The following is a 14,602-nucleotide window of genomic DNA, read 5'->3' as shown; positions in this document are numbered from 1 at the left end:
AATGGAAACGGGAAAGAAAAGGTAGAGAGCTTGACAATTTGATGGACCAAGGGAGAGCAGGTTCGCGTGGCAGAATTCGACGGAGGCGGATGGGTGTGGTGTTTCAACACAAGATGAGACGCGGCGAGATGAGGGCGCCGTGGGTGGCCAGGTCTGGTGTGATTGCGCCAGGAAGGTGGGCGTGGCAGGGAGATGCAGGCGAATGAATGCCCTGGAGGGGAAGCTCCTCGTCCGGGCAGGTACCTATGAAGGTACCTAGGTACCTTAGATACCTGAGATTAGCCAGGTCCCCAGGTCTCCGGGGCACCAGGGCGCCAGGGCATGCCCGAGACAGTCGTCCCCGGCAACAGCGAACCGCTGACTGGTTTGACGGACACAGCAGATGTAACGGGCAACTGTGTGTGTGCCAGGGGTATGGGTACCTAGAGCGTCGATCGTGGAGGGGCTCAAAACTGTGGCTGGAGCTGTCTGGAAGCGGCATAGCGCTGCGTGAAATGTGAGTCTCTGAGATTTGACGAGCAGCATCTGCTGAGGACGCCGAGACGGAAAGTCCGGGGGGGATGCAAATGGCACATGCGACCCGAAATGAGAGCAATCTGTGCTGGTTTACCTGACGCATAATGTCAAAATCACTGCAATCAGTCATGACTGGAATGGAACATGTCGTGGGCTTCGGAGAAGCGGAGCGAGGAGGGGGTTTGTCTGCAAATTCCTCGTCTGCTTGTCTCCCACATGGCAGGGCTTTGACGAGACGAGACACCCCCCAAAGCGAAACCAGACGCGCCAGGTGGTGCGACTGTCAAGCAACAGTGCTGCCTCGGACGTCATGGTGCACAGGGCTTCAAAGTACCGCAAACAGGAGGCCACCTATTTGAATGCGCGCACAGAGCAATCGACCAATGCCCGTATCATGTTGTAGAGGGTCAATTGATGAAAGCACGACCAGATGATCATGATCATGATCACGATCATGACGGCCATAAAAGTCTCGGGGGTAGATGATGCCAAGTGCACCCAAGAAGCGGTACGTACCTGAGAAACCCCGGTCAAATCCTCCACCAGCTGCCGCCTTGCCGAGTGCGTCGTAGCGTGGAGCTCAATAGTGGAGCGCCGCCACACCCGGTGTTCCTGCCGATTTTCCAGCGTCCCTCGCTCCTGCTTCCGTGCTGTTTGCGAGGGCGTGGGAGGAAGGACCACCTCCCCATGCGTGCGGGCGGGCAGGGAAGGAGAAACCGTTGCCCCATCTCGCCTTCCTGCCAAGGTTTCCAAGCACCGAGCTCTGGCTCTGAACCCAACCGCCTAGAGCCTAGCGTCCACTGGCCTACGGAAGCAGGCGCACACATGGTGGAGGAGGGTGCAAGGAAGCCATCGCCCACCTGCCTGCCGCTGCTTCATAAACATCGTGACCCCCGTCCCCTCTGCGTCACGCCTCTCCCTCGCCCTCCTCAGAAACCCAATCCACCGCTGTCTTCCTCTCCACGGCATCATACGCACAGCATCACGGTTCCCGTCTTATCGCAATAGCTTTTCGAGACAGCTTACTACTTTCAACGCCTACCTCGCCCAGTTCAAGTCCCAACAACTTTTCCCAACTCAAAAGCCGTAAACATGCGCGTCGCCACCACTTTCGCCCTGGCCCTCTCGGCCGCCGCCACTCTTGTCTCTGCCCAACGCAAGGTCTACAACGCTTCTGACCTCAACGACATCAACAACATCTCTGACAACGAGCGTGGTATGTTTCACTGCATGTCGCATCCTTGTCCTGTTATCCACTAACAAATGTCAGCTTCCTGGTGCAGTGGCCAGCGCAACGTCTGTGACGAGCTTTGCAACCCTGCTCCTACCAACAACTGCGACTACGTAAGCCACCACTCACCCTCTGCCATTTCTTGCGTCCACTGACATGATTCCAGCAAACACTTCAGTACGAGTGCCTCTGCAGCAACGGTACTGCACCCGGCCTCCAGTACTACAGCGACAGTCTGCCCACCTACATTTGCAACCGCGTTTTCTCCGAGTGCAACGCTGCCGCTGTTGGCAACGCCAACGCGCAGAGGACCTGTCTCGAGCAGCGTGACTCTGTCTGCGGCGCCGACGTCCTCCAGAACGCCTTTGCTAACGCCGGCAAGAGCACGTCCAAGTCCACCACCGCACCGGCCTCAACCTCTACCACTGCTGCCTCGACGACTAGCTCTGGCGCCGCCGACGCTACTACCACGGCTGGCAGCGCCGAGGGTGCCTCGGAGACGACCACCACTGGTGACAGCTTCGCCGCTCCTACGGCTGCGCCCATGTTTGGTGCCGCTGCCATCGCCGTCGCCGCGTTGGCTTACGTGGTCTAAGTCTACGTGCCTGCATAGATGCGCTCCTTTCGCTTCTCTGTATTGAGCATTCCGACTTATGCCCCTTTGTTGGCTGCGCCGGCCTTCTGCGACTGAACAATGTCACCTTAATGAACAACGACTTTGAAGATGGTGGATGGTATGAAGGATGGATATTCCCTGCTGCGCAAGGGAAGGGACGGTTTCCTGCCATAATCTGGAGGTGTTTTGGCGCATGTCCTTCGAGCCGGCAAGCAATCGTCCCCCCCTTGCGAATTGAATTGATTTGATTTGAATTAATGAGAAAATTACCCTGTCGCTCGATTTTTATTCATGCCCCCGTGACATGATGCGGGCAAAGACGGACCGAGCCGCCGCAACCCGTGTTCAAAGCCACGACAAAAGAACAAAGATTTTGTTTTCCACGAGTGCCCCTGACACAAGGTTGATGCGCGGCAACACGATGCTATTGCTGTTACACAGTATGATGCTTGTCCATTTTACTTGGCCTCTGTGTTGGTAAAGGAGGTCAGCACAAATACCGGCTTGCCCCTTCAACGGAGGCAAGTCAATTGATCAACTGAAAATCGTGAAAGTCATACACCAACTGTTCTCTCCTCTTTCCGCGCTTGCCTCATTCGCCATGCGCTCACCTTCCTCGTCGACGACGGTGCGAGCACCCAACGATCCCGCCCCAGCAAGTGACAATCCGACAACAACTTCATTGCGCGTGTCTTTTGGCATCGAGCTAGAGTTTTTCCTCGCGTGGGCCTACGAGGGTGAGGCGGATCCAGATGAAAATATCGCCCACGAACTGGCTCCCCTTCTGCGAGTTCCCAGAGACCTCGAGCAAGGTTCTATGCAAGCTGACGTCCCTCTTTACAAACGTACCCCTCTGTCGTATTGTAAGGAACTTTTACGAGAAACTTTGGCCAGGGCTGGCGTTCCATGCCGCCTCTGGGACACGAGTCTATATCATCCAGATTCAATACAGAAACGACAGGTAGAATGCAACAAGACAGAGTATACCTCATTCAATATCATTGGGGAAAGCACGCTGAAAGAATTTGAGAACATGGATGGCTATCGAGTGGTTGGCGTCGAGCTTGTAAGTCCTGCTATGTACGACCGCGAGAATAGCTTTGACCTGATCCGCCTTGCAGTCTCTACCCTCACGACGAACTTTCGATGTCGTGTGAATCAATCGTGCGGGTTCCATGTGCACGTCGGTGCCGGGAAAGACAAGCGCATCGATCCCAGGACTCTCCGACGGTTCGGTGCCCTCATCTGGGCTGCAAGTCCGCTCCTTAGCCAACTCCATGCACCAGACAGGGCTGTTCATGAGTGGTCACAGAATGTAAGAGACTGCTTAGGCACTGATATCAGCCGCGCCAACGGATCTGCCGCTTCTTTGTGGCGTTCCGAGTTCTGCTTCGACGTGGATGAAGCAGAGACTAGACGAATCACAAGGGCTTGTGGTAGAGATCGATGGCTCGGGGAAACCTTTGAAACTGAAGATGAACAAGATGGGAAGCTAGGTCTCTCGGACATAGCAACGAGCGAAATGGGGGAACCAGGACGGCACTGGCAGGACACGCTGTTCATGAACCCGAAACCAGCCAACGCAGAAGACCTGTCGCATCGAGATCCTCCTAACATCGACTATAAATACCCAGATTCCAAACCACGAGTCTTCATGTTACAACCACGACTCGATGCCTCTATTCCTCCGCGCCCCCGCCATCCTCCCTTCGAACGACGAATCGCCCATGTTCCCCTTCGTTCACCGCCTCAGCGGAACCCAGACGTCATCGCACGTGCCGAACCCTGGGTTGACGTCTTCCATGCGTCCATGCCACAAAACATGGAGCGTCCCACGCGTCGCGACGTGATGTCCGGCGTCCGTGAGATCCTTTCTGCTGATCTACTTGGCGGGCTCGTCGGTCGTCTCTACGGCGACGTCTACAAGCACACAGCATACAACTTTATGAATTACTCACTCGAAAATTACAGAACGCTCGTTCCCGAAGAATCCACGACGATTGAGCTGCGCGAGGCCGGTGGCACTCTCGACCCCGCGTGGATATGCGTCTGGGCCAAGATTGCGTGTCGATTGCTCGAATGGAGCCGGGACGCGTGTGATGCGGACTTTTTCCGAGTCGTGAGACTTCTTGCATGGGCGCAGGAAGAAGGGGGCCACTACGATATCGTCGACTTCTTGGTAGACTTGAACCTGCTCGCTGAGGCGCGGTACTGCGAGGAGAGACTCGAACGCGGAGCAGAGGCGTGGTTTGAGTGTTTGCTGTTCGCGCCGACAAGCGAGGAGCGAGCTGAGAACAAGAGACGGGAGAGGGAAGAGCAAACGCATCTGAGGCAGGATGGCTCACCAGGGTCAGCTTCCTCGATGTACGCATCTCCTGCCTGAACTAGCAATAGTCAATGGTATGACGGGTACACATGTTCATGGAGGAGCAAACGCATGAGGAGAGAGACATGGATCTGAGGCGTTGATTTATTGGCCGTCTTCGTACTAGTTGGAGGCTGCTTTGTTCTCAAAGTGTTTGAAATCCGCTTCCTGGAGTGGAGAGCTCAAGTACTTGGTGTTCAGAGGCAGGACCCCGAATAATCTTGACAGCGTTGTAGAATTAGATACATGCGTCCTCCAGCAATATGAAAATAGTCTTGAGGGAGTTGTTATGGCTCTAGAAACCGAACTTGGGGTATAGAGGATGACGTTGTTGAAAAAAAAGAAAAAGGAATAAACTCGCCATGAAACCGTAGATGAAGTTACTTTTGAACATTCAGGTCTAGTTTATTCATATGATGTGTATTTACGGCTCTAGGTAGAGTCTATTGTCATGATGTGTTGCCAGTGGATGATACAGGCAGCAACAGGGCGATAAGATACGCCACCGACGCCACCCCCAGACTTGTGGCTGTGCCTGACTCAACCCCCTTATCAAATAAACCCCGCCTACACCCCTCCATCCTTCACCTTCGCACACAATCATCAAAGAACCTCGACATTCACGACATCTGCGCCGCCCTCGCACCCTACTCGTTCAAGAACGTACACAACCCCCGTCAAACCTATACACGCATCAAACACAACCCAACTCTACAACTTCCCGACCGACTGCCGTGCCCTTGCGCAACGTCCCCCACAAACCACCTCTAATGACGACCATCGAGAACCTCAAGACCATCGACCCCTTCGCGGATGCGGACGAGGGCGACACCAACGACGCCGCTGCCACCAAGCAGAGCCAGAGCTACATTCACATTCGTATCCAGCAGCGCAATGGACGCAAGACCCTCACCACCATCCAGGGCCTTCCCCGCCGCTTCGACCAGAAGAAGATTCTCAAGGTGATCAAGAAGAAGTTTGCGTGCAACGGTACCATCGTTGAGGACTCGGAGATGGGTGATGTCATCCAGCTTCAGGGTATGTGACACTCCAAAATGAGGACGCCGAACGAGAGAGAGCGCGTGTTGACCAAATTCGCCAGGCGACCAGCGTAAGGCTATTCACGAATTCCTCATCGACAAGAAGGAGGGTCTGGAGATGGATGCCAAGGTTTGGAAAGCCTCCTCGCGCGTTGCCATGACTATACTGACAAATTCATAGATGATCAAGGTCCACGGCTTCTGAGGAGCTCGCGCCTCGGAACACATCTACCGCTCGCTCCGCTCAAGTGCCGACTCCCCGCCCGAACCTGGAGATCTGTCATCAGCGCGATGCCATCAGTTCGCAGATTCGAGGGGCCGGAGGCCTGGGCGGAGTTGGAGATACCCATACTTTCTGTCTTTTCGGCGCCGTTCATTCGGAGTGTTGCTACATATGTCTTAGATTGGTTGCATGGGTCCTGCCCAGCCGTCATCAACTTTGCTAGCATGCTGATGCTGAAAAGTCGTTAAACTTAAAAATTCACATATCCTTGAGTGAACTCGTACAGTGAAATTTGAAAACAACATGGCCATTATCCGATCGGGGTATATTCTATGCATGCAGCCGTCATATCTCGCCCCCATGCTCAAAGATCCTCCCTTGGCAGATTCTTCAGCTGCGCTTTGTGCAGCGCCTCTAGCTGCTTGAGCACCCCCACACTCCAGTGTCCTTTGTTTCCAGGGTGCCTGTCCCTGATGACCCGTACGGCCTCAATCCACTGCTCATCTGAAGCCCTCGCGGCCCTCCTCTTCCCCGCGTCCGTCTCGGCCGCTCTGAAAGTCGGCCAGATGCCCTTGGTTGCCCCGAACTCCTCCTCCAGGAAAGTATCCAGCAGTAGGTGCGCCACCTTGCGCTGGGCGCCTTCCCACTCATTGCCCGCCGCCCACTTCTCGCCGCCCGGCTTCAGAACCTCGAGCAGGCGATCCATGCCCCTGTTGGCGAGGAAGTCATCCCGCACGACCGGGCTCCGCAGCAGACCGTGCAGAGCATTGACGCGCGCCTTGGCCCGCGCCGCGGCGAGGGCAAGCTCACCGACCATCAGCGGCTCGCCCGGCACGAACGGCGCGTACATCTTCTCGCGCAGCGTGACGCTGTCGGCCTCGCCACCCTCGGGCGCGCTACACTTTGCGTCGAGGAAGCCGAGCCAGGCGTTGCCGACGAGCTCGGTGGCGTCCGGGTTGTTCTGCAGCGCGGCGGCGATGATGGTCGCGGCGCGCTGGTCCCGCGGCGCCGCGTCCTCGGTCGCCGCCTGCGAGGGGCTCGCCATGAGACAGAGGAGAGCGTGGACAGTCTCGGGGTTCTCGGCGATCTTGTCGCCGTAGTACATGTCGTGCGAGATTTCTTCGAGAAACTCGAGCGCCTCGTCAAAGGGGAGGTCGGCGCCGCCGGGGCCCTTTTTGATAAAGTCGAGATGCGTGTAGAACTGCGGCGACTCCTCCTTGGGCGGCTTCACCTGGCCGAAGGCCTGGTAGACGGGGGCGGCAAAGGGGATCGGCGACGCGTCCTCTGACTCTCCCTCCTCGGGTTCGACGACGATCATGCTCGAGTCGACGGGGAGGCCTTCGAGGGCGGGGTTCTCCTCGTCTGGGACGTTGATCTTGGCTTCCTTGCGGCCGGTGGTCATGTCCATTCTGATGTGCAGGCCGTTGGGGATGTCCTGGTCATCGCGGATGACCTGAAATTCGTGCGTCGCTTGGAAGACCTTGGGGTAACATTCTGCTGGGTTGTCCGTGTGGCATATCAGCTCGCCCTCGACTGGTGGTGACGGTTGCGCATCGGGCGCCCGAGCAGATGTGAGAGGAACGAGAAGGACGAGGCTGAGGATAATGAAGAAAAAAGACAATGTCGATGATGCGCCACGCGCTCGATTTGACCTCGCCATAGCTTTTAATATGAAGAAGATTGCTCAAGACGAGGCTATGCGAGAGAATCAGTGATGGGTGTCCGTGATGCTTGAATGCTTCCAGGCCAATGAGAAGCTTCGCTGTCTTTGAGGAAAGCACAGGTGCAGCTCAGCAGGTCGTTAATGATGGTAAATGAAGATGAAAAAAGCCCTTGGTGAAACCGTTTGATCAGTCCAGTGACCGTTTATAACATTGGCAAAAGAATGAGTCAAAGTGTAAAGGACAGTTCACTGTTGCCCAATCGAAGTCCCTAGAAGGCCATCTCGGACATCTGGACAACTTGTCTCCATCGTAGAGGCGAAGCCCCAGCATTATAATTCGGCAGCCTGCTATTGGCCACAGCAACCGCGCGTACCCGCGTCTAGCGCTTAAACTCAATCGCGAAAGAAGCCGCAAAGCAAACCACACCTCCCAACCCGGTCAATGGTCAATCCATCAACCTACGACATCACCACTCACCGCGCGCGAGCCAATTGACCCTCTCACCCTCTCTCGCTCCCTCCGCAAGCTCGCCCACGATGCAGGCTCTCCGCACTCGAACCGCCTGCATCGCTCGCCAGACGAAAACGCCTACGGCCCTCCGCCAGCCCCGCCGCTTCGCTTCCGACCACCACCACCATGCTGAGCCCGTGAACGAGCCCATCGGCAAGGGCTTCTGGGTCAGCCTCGCCGTCATCCCCACGAGCTTCATAGTCTACTCCATCTCCCAGCCCGGCAAGGACGGCCAGGACCCGTGGCTCACCCGCAAGATTCACTCCTACTGGTCCTGGCAGAGCGCCTGGGAGGAGCGCAACCACCTGCACACCAAGGCGGTTGAGCAGGCCGGTTTCGACCGCGCCCTCTTCTTCTACGCCGAGCCCAACAGGGATGTCGATGTCCGGTTCCCCGAGTACGTTTTCGCCTTTTTCTTTCCCCTGTCCTACGCTCTTCCCGACAGAACACACCCCAAACTGACATGGTCCCTCCCTTCACTTCAGGGCCCTCCAAAACTCGGCCGCGCGCAACGTCGTCGCCGGCTCGCAGACCAACCTCGACCACGTCGTCGCCCACTACCAGAAGAAGCACATCGAGGACGAGGAGCGCAAGGCGAGGAAGCTGGCGGCGGAGCAGCAGTAAAGCGGGTCAGCGATCGCGGGTGTGTGATACCGGTACATAAACTTTTTTAGCAGAGAGACGGGAATCTGCAACACCTATTCCATTTGTCCCCGTGGTTATTCTCAGCATGAAGCACTTGTGAAATAAGCATTGAGGGCACAAGGTGACGACTCGCAACCTATGCAGGGCAAAATTATGTGACGAGCGTTGGGATACTGAGAAGACACAAGCATGAAAATCCCCGGAATGAAGAAGCTGCCACAGGATATCCACGACGAAAACCTTTTGAAGAGCGCAGGATCGGGCGTCTCCCAAGGGTATTTATTGCCTTGGCTGGCTAAGTGTTCGCGCCTTCTGGTTTGGAAAATGTATCAAGGTCAGAGGGCAGTGCCTGCCATGCTCTCGCGAAAAGGTTATCATACTCCATAGGTAAGCTACCTATCTTGAGGTCGCCGAACACCTTGGTCGTGGTTGTACGGCAGCAGCAGCCTCATAGTTCCAAATTGTCCGCAGCAAGAACAAGCTCGTCGCCCCTGCTTCGCGAGCGTTACTTTCCTGGATCATGACCTCGTCAACGATGCATCCTAATCTCTCCCCTCCTCTCCCCTTTCTTTCTCTTCTCCAACACCATCTTTCGCCCAGTCCATCCCGTTCATAACATCCATTCATATCCGTCCACATTCTTGGTCATCCAGGCTTGTCTTGAGCTTTCCCATCCAAGTAAACCCGTATTACTTCACAATCGATACCATGGCGGGTCTAGGTATTTTTACCATCGACGAAAATCAAGACGAGGACGTGACATCCACTTGGGTTCAGTCCGTCGCCCAACGACTGGCACCCCTCCCCGACCCAAATGCTCAGACGCCTCGGACAAGTCTGTTAGGCCCATTCCCTCCAGATTCACAGGCTGTCGGGGCTCAAAGGGATCAGATGGCCCCATCAGCTCCGCTGCCCATGTCGGCCAACCCAGGACCTCAGGGCTCGCAGGCCTCACAGGCCTCACAAGCTCCCCCAGCTCTGCTTCGAACTGCATCGGTTCGGTCTTCCAGGGCTCCACGAGCTCCTCAGGCCAGCACGAGCTCGCGAGTTTCCAAGCCGTTTCATGGTTCACAAGGGTTTCCCACAAAAAATCGAATGTACCGCAGGCTTCGCGGTCTCCATCTATCGTCCAAGGCTGTCCAACATTTCCGGCACCATCCTTTACCCCAGGTTGATCAGAGTGCTCAGCATGGCCCAGAATCTCAACCCTCGCAAATCATGCAATCGGAACAAGCTGAAACAGATACCCATGCTGAGCCGAGCGATGGGACTCTTGCAGATGCTCATGGTGGCGAACGCTCGACTGCACTTCCAACGACAGCATTCACAAGAGGGCCTGATGCTACGGCGGATTCCTCCACTGACGCTCTCCTGCAAGAAAGTGCTCCTGGTCCATCTCGAAACTCCGCGGCACAGCCGGCCACGACCAGCTCATCCTCCGATGCCGTACCTGTCGAGCTCGCCGAGTCATTGGCCAGGCAGCCTCCTAGAGACACCAATGACGAAGACGACATGGCGATCACACCAGCACCACCTCTGGAAGTGCCTGACATTCGCCCAAACCCAAGGACAGCGAAGCCAGAAAGCCTCGTCATGTCTGGGCCTTCTACGATCCCGGGGTGTGGTGACGGTCTCTTCACCAAGTTTCCAGTTGCAAGAGATCAAATCATTTTCGAAGAAGTTTCAGTTCTCCGGGCGGTTGCTGACTATGACAAAATGTCTGGTGCCTGGAATGTGATATCTCACAACAACCAACAACGACTGATGGCCAACTATCCAGACCTGGAAGCTATACCCGGAGTGTACGATCGTACCCAAGACAGGAACAACCGCAAACTTATGAACTTGCTTCAAACGCATAGCTTTGAAGAGCGACAGGAGACAAACGGTGCCAAGAAGAGTGTCTTCCACCTTGGCAGTAAAGCCAACCATGCATGTCCTGCCGGGCCCAATAGTCGAGTCCGAAGCCAGGTGAACGCTACGATGGAATGCCTCCCTCAAGTCAAAGATGATGTTGTATTCGCCAGGTTCAAAGCTCTTCGCGACTTGGAGGCAGGAGAGGAAATCTTTATCGACTACATCTCTTCTCCATACTTCAGATGTCTCTGCAGCGTATGCGAGGAACGCAGGTGCGTGACATGGCATTAGCACAACCTGTCAGAAAATGCCAAGTCCTTTGGCCCAAGAGCCAAGGAGGCTCTCAAGAAGCTTCGCAGGAATTCTTGTCAAGGCCTTACAAAGGTGTTGAGGAAGCTGTCCGCTGCGGACAGAAACGTGGATGTTGATGTTCCTCAAGAACATACGTAGGGCCGTTTCTTCCAGCTATTCTACGACGCGGAATTGGCCTACCTACAGTGAGTACCGATGAGACGTTCATATACAGGCGTGGCGAGATTGCCATGCACGAAAGCGGATTCGCAGCGTCAATGTTGCAGCTTTATTATTAGTTTGAATGAGTAGCAAGCGTTTGGATTTACAGCCTCATCCTGTGATTAACATGCTTTGCTTGTCTGCAGACGGTATTGAGATTGCGTCGTTGCGTCGACATCACGGCTGCAGCGAGTCCTAGCAACGGTAAAGAGAGTTGCCCTCTGCTGAGTTGCCCTCTGATGATGGAGGGTTGCCGACGGTAGAACATAGCAGTCGGATGCCAAGGTGGACAGAAAGCCTCTCCCGAAACCTGACGCGAAGGACGACACCCAAGAGGCGCTACACCCGAGACGACACGACATGGACATGGACATGCAAAGGTGGACAGCAGGTGAATCGTAAAGCATCTCTTTTTGGGGTGGCAAGGCGTTTATTCACTACCGTTGCCGAATCAAGGTGGTAGCGGCTTTGCACTGCCATGCTACCGAGTCCATTCCCGTTCGCCTTTGTTTGATGACCGTGAATGCAATAACCTCTGTCCCTTCGTGCCGACCAAATCGTTGACCACCAACACCCATCCCACACCTTACTTCAGGGGAATGAAACGGGAAGAGTGCGTGGCACCGATACCGGGACGACCGTGCTTGACGGGCTTGCTGCGGTGGTTGTTAGCATGTTGTGTCTCTGGATGCGACGGCTCAAGGGCGCGCGCGCGCGCGCGCGCAAAGCGTGATATGGTGGGAACGTACTAAGAGATGGAGAACTCTCCAAGGTAGTGGCCAACCATCTCGGGCTTGATCTCAACCTGGTTGAACTCCTTGCCGGAGTAGATGCCGATGACGCTGCCGATCATCTCGGGCACGACAATCATGTCACGAAGGTGCGTCTTGACGAGGTCGGGCTTCTCGTTGGGCTTGGCCTCCTGCTTGGCCTTGCGGAGCTTCTTGATGAGACCCATGGGGCGGCGCTTCAGGCCGCGGTTGATGCGTCTGCGGGCACGGGCGTGGACGACATCGCGGAGCTGCTCGGAGTCGAGGTCGAGGAGACTGTGCGGTCCGTGTTAGCTCTGCTGTTCCGTTTTGTATCCTTCGTGCCTCGCCGCTTGCTTGTTCGGCTTTGTCCGTGACCATCCACCGTGTAGGTGCAAAGAGGGGGAGAGGGGGAATGGGGCTACGTACGCCTCAAGGTCGATTCCACGGTAGGAGAACTTGCGGAACGCTCTCTTCTTCTTGAGCTCGGCGGCCTCCTCAGCGTTCTGCATGAATGACCCCAGGTTAGCCTCAATAAGTTCCTCTTTCTCTTCGTTTTTGGCTGCGCTGCGACGATTGCGCTGCGAATTGCTCGGTTCTTTTTCTCTCGTTCTTCCGCCCGTCCACCGTTCATACACACACAAAAGCTACACTACCGCCAAGTTCGGTGCCATGTCTCCGGGGTTTCGTCGTCGATGTGGTGGCGGCGGCGGCGGCGGCGGGCAGCAGTGGTGACGGTGTGAGAGGGTGGTGGGCGGCAAAACGAGCAGAGAGCAGTCGCATTGGCGCTCGCCCGCAGCGCAGGAGGAGGAGACAGCACGTACGTATTCGTCGTCAGCCATGGTTGCGGTCGTGAGGTTCAGGGGAATTCGCTTCTCGATGTGGACGTCGAAGAGCGAATTGCTGGATTGGCGTGGCGTGGGATGGAGTTGACCTGGTCGGGTTGCGGTTGGGAGGGTCTCGCTTGACGAGGTCACGAAAATGGGGCAGACTCAAATTTCTGAGAGGGCTAACCTGCCCTACGGCCGGTGTTGGTGGTGACGGTCATGTGATTTGCGAAATTCGGACCCCGGTCTTCGCTCACCGAGGTGTGCGGTGACGATGGTCTGTGCGTGTCTCGGTGAGACGGATGCAGGAGAGAACCCGGACGGCACTCGACCCCACGTCTTGAATCGTAGATGGAGGGGCCAACATCCATCACGCAATCGTCCCGCTTGCATGATCCATCAGGCAGGCCATCGACAGCAGCCAGCTCGATCATCGAAGAGTATCAGGCGTGCGCATCTCACGTAGGTGCCTATGGCCATGCACGAATTGTGACGGGTAATTGGAACAGCGGCTTGGGACGTCCCCAGGCATCACCAGAGGAACCAAATTATCACGCCCTCCAGGCTTGAAACAGATGCTTGATTCCTATGCTCACATCACGCAGAACACCCTGTCGTCACTTTTTCTCCCCGCCTTTCCGTCCCATCATGACCCGAACCGCCTCCCCTACAGCCTCACTCGGATCACAGTCCACTTGTTCCCGGAATGCTATCCGTATGGTCATGTTCAGCCCAGGCAACGTCTCCTCGTCACCGGCCTCCCAGCAATGCATCTCGCGTACCACGTCGCAGACCGCCGCCGCAGCGCACGCCTCCATCCCTCCTGCTGACCCTCCTCCCGCCTTGTTCGAGCTGGACCTGGCCGTTCCGCGCCGCGCCTGACCGCGCAGGAAGTGCACGCCGTGCCGGAACACATTCTCAGCAACAGCGACGTTCCACTCGTTGACGACGTGTCGCGGGTATTCGGCCATGCGCCGCGTACCCAGCTGGTCCTCGAACCCCCTCGTCGCCAGGTCGCCGAGCACAATCAGCGACGCGAGGTCCCGCGCAGGCAGCGCCCGGACGGCAGCGAGCTGCGCCTCGCGCAGCGCCGCCAGCGCCGTCGTCGCCGCCCTCCTGTCGGCAAAGTCGCGCAGGAAGGACGCCTGGTCCCTGAAGACGGCGGGGCGCGGCGCGCCGTGGCGGCGGAACGCGGGCACGGCGTCGGGGCCCGCCCACTGCGCCGTCTCGAGGTCCGCGAGGCCCGAGCAGATCCAGAGCGCCCGCTTCAGCGCGGCGCGCGCGCGGCGCGTCTCGCCCCGTGAGGCGGGCTTGATTCCCGTGCGCGTAAAGGCTGAGCGCAGGTACGGCGACGTGTCGACGAGGAAGGCAATCTCGCGCTCGCGGTCCTCGAGCTCGCGCAGGGCGGCGTACGTGTCGCGCGGCGCGACGTAGCGGGCGGGGGTGTCGGAGGTGAGGAGGTGGTGGCTCGGTGCGGGACCGGAGAGTGGGGTCCTGCCGATGCTGGCACGGGCTGTGGATCGCTCGTATGTGTCGAGGGTTCGGCGGGAGGTCTGGCGTGACATGTTAATTTAGAGCAAAGCAAGCGTGCAATGCAGAGGGGTAGCTTACCGTGCAAGTGCATCGGAGAGCCTGTATGTCTTTATGGCCGAGGAACGGCGCGACGGCGAGGACGAGGAAGCCCTCGAGGGGGTGGGGCTTTCGCAGCCCGTGGTTGACGGCCTTGTGCGGTGATTTAGAAAGCATGATTGCTGTGATGTGTTGTGAACTGCGATGTAAGGCGAGTATTCAATGTAGAATGCCAGAGAGAGTGGTCGTCGCGAAGCTCAATCGAAAATGTACACAA

General features: G+C 56.8%; 8 protein-coding genes across 8 annotated transcripts; 5 read left to right on the top strand and 3 right to left on the bottom strand.

The window, feature by feature from the left end:
- Nucleotides 1-1,608: 1,608 nt before the first annotated feature.
- VDAG_03321 (uncharacterized protein) lies at nt 1,609-2,342 on the top strand (the record flags this gene model as incomplete). The annotated part of the gene is made up of 3 exons (XM_009657186.1): nt 1,609-1,732; nt 1,787-1,860; nt 1,914-2,342. 3 exons carry the CDS (start codon nt 1,609-1,611, stop codon nt 2,340-2,342), a joined length of 627 nt encoding a protein of 208 aa, XP_009655481.1.
- Nucleotides 2,343-2,964: 622 nt separating this feature from the next.
- On the top strand, nt 2,965-4,746 carry VDAG_03320 (uncharacterized protein; the record flags this gene model as incomplete). The annotated part of the gene is made up of 1 exon (XM_009657185.1): nt 2,965-4,746. One exon carries the CDS (start codon nt 2,965-2,967, stop codon nt 4,744-4,746), a length of 1,782 nt encoding a protein of 593 aa, XP_009655480.1.
- Nucleotides 4,747-5,358: 612 nt separating this feature from the next.
- Nucleotides 5,359-6,227, top strand: VDAG_03319 (eukaryotic translation initiation factor 1b). Its single transcript, XM_009657184.1, has 3 exons — nt 5,359-5,766; nt 5,831-5,898; nt 5,950-6,227. The coding sequence occupies exons 1-3, from the start codon at nt 5,499-5,501 to the stop codon at nt 5,971-5,973; spliced, it is 360 nt and encodes a 119-aa protein (XP_009655479.1). The 5' UTR covers nt 5,359-5,498; the 3' UTR covers nt 5,974-6,227.
- Nucleotides 6,228-6,355: 128 nt separating this feature from the next.
- VDAG_03318 (nucleotide exchange factor SIL1) lies at nt 6,356-7,651 on the bottom strand (the record flags this gene model as incomplete). The annotated part of the gene is made up of 1 exon (XM_009657183.1): nt 6,356-7,651. One exon carries the CDS (start codon nt 7,649-7,651, stop codon nt 6,356-6,358), a length of 1,296 nt encoding a protein of 431 aa, XP_009655478.1.
- Nucleotides 7,652-8,191: 540 nt separating this feature from the next.
- VDAG_03317 (NADH:ubiquinone oxidoreductase 17.8kD subunit) lies at nt 8,192-8,789 on the top strand (the record flags this gene model as incomplete). Its single annotated transcript, XM_009657182.1, has 2 exons — nt 8,192-8,562; nt 8,651-8,789. The coding sequence occupies 2 exons, from the start codon at nt 8,192-8,194 to the stop codon at nt 8,787-8,789; spliced, it is 510 nt and encodes a 169-aa protein (XP_009655477.1).
- A 729-nt stretch (nt 8,790-9,518) lies between these two features.
- VDAG_03316 (uncharacterized protein) lies at nt 9,519-11,117 on the top strand (the record flags this gene model as incomplete). Its single annotated transcript, XM_009657181.1, has 2 exons — nt 9,519-10,939; nt 10,997-11,117. The coding sequence occupies 2 exons, from the start codon at nt 9,519-9,521 to the stop codon at nt 11,115-11,117; spliced, it is 1,542 nt and encodes a 513-aa protein (XP_009655476.1).
- A 460-nt stretch (nt 11,118-11,577) lies between these two features.
- VDAG_03315 (40S ribosomal protein S15) lies at nt 11,578-12,865 on the bottom strand. Its single transcript, XM_009657180.1, has 4 exons — nt 12,754-12,865; nt 12,359-12,435; nt 11,930-12,226; nt 11,578-11,836 (listed from the first exon to the last, which is right to left on the bottom strand). The coding sequence occupies exons 1-4, from the start codon at nt 12,769-12,771 to the stop codon at nt 11,767-11,769; spliced, it is 462 nt and encodes a 153-aa protein (XP_009655475.1). The 5' UTR covers nt 12,772-12,865; the 3' UTR covers nt 11,578-11,766.
- A 558-nt stretch (nt 12,866-13,423) lies between these two features.
- VDAG_03314 (uncharacterized protein) lies at nt 13,424-14,502 on the bottom strand (the record flags this gene model as incomplete). The annotated part of the gene is made up of 3 exons (XM_009657179.1): nt 13,424-13,465; nt 13,539-14,309; nt 14,368-14,502. 3 exons carry the CDS (start codon nt 14,500-14,502, stop codon nt 13,424-13,426), a joined length of 948 nt encoding a protein of 315 aa, XP_009655474.1.
- Between the last annotated feature and the right edge of the window lie 100 nt (nt 14,503-14,602).

The sequence above is a fragment of the Verticillium dahliae genome, genomic scaffold, assembly GCF_000150675.1.
Source record: "Verticillium dahliae VdLs.17 supercont1.5 genomic scaffold, whole genome shotgun sequence".
In the NCBI taxonomy this organism is placed as follows: domain Eukaryota; kingdom Fungi; phylum Ascomycota; class Sordariomycetes; order Glomerellales; family Plectosphaerellaceae; genus Verticillium; species Verticillium dahliae.
This window is presented reverse-complemented; position numbering and strand designations above follow the sequence as displayed.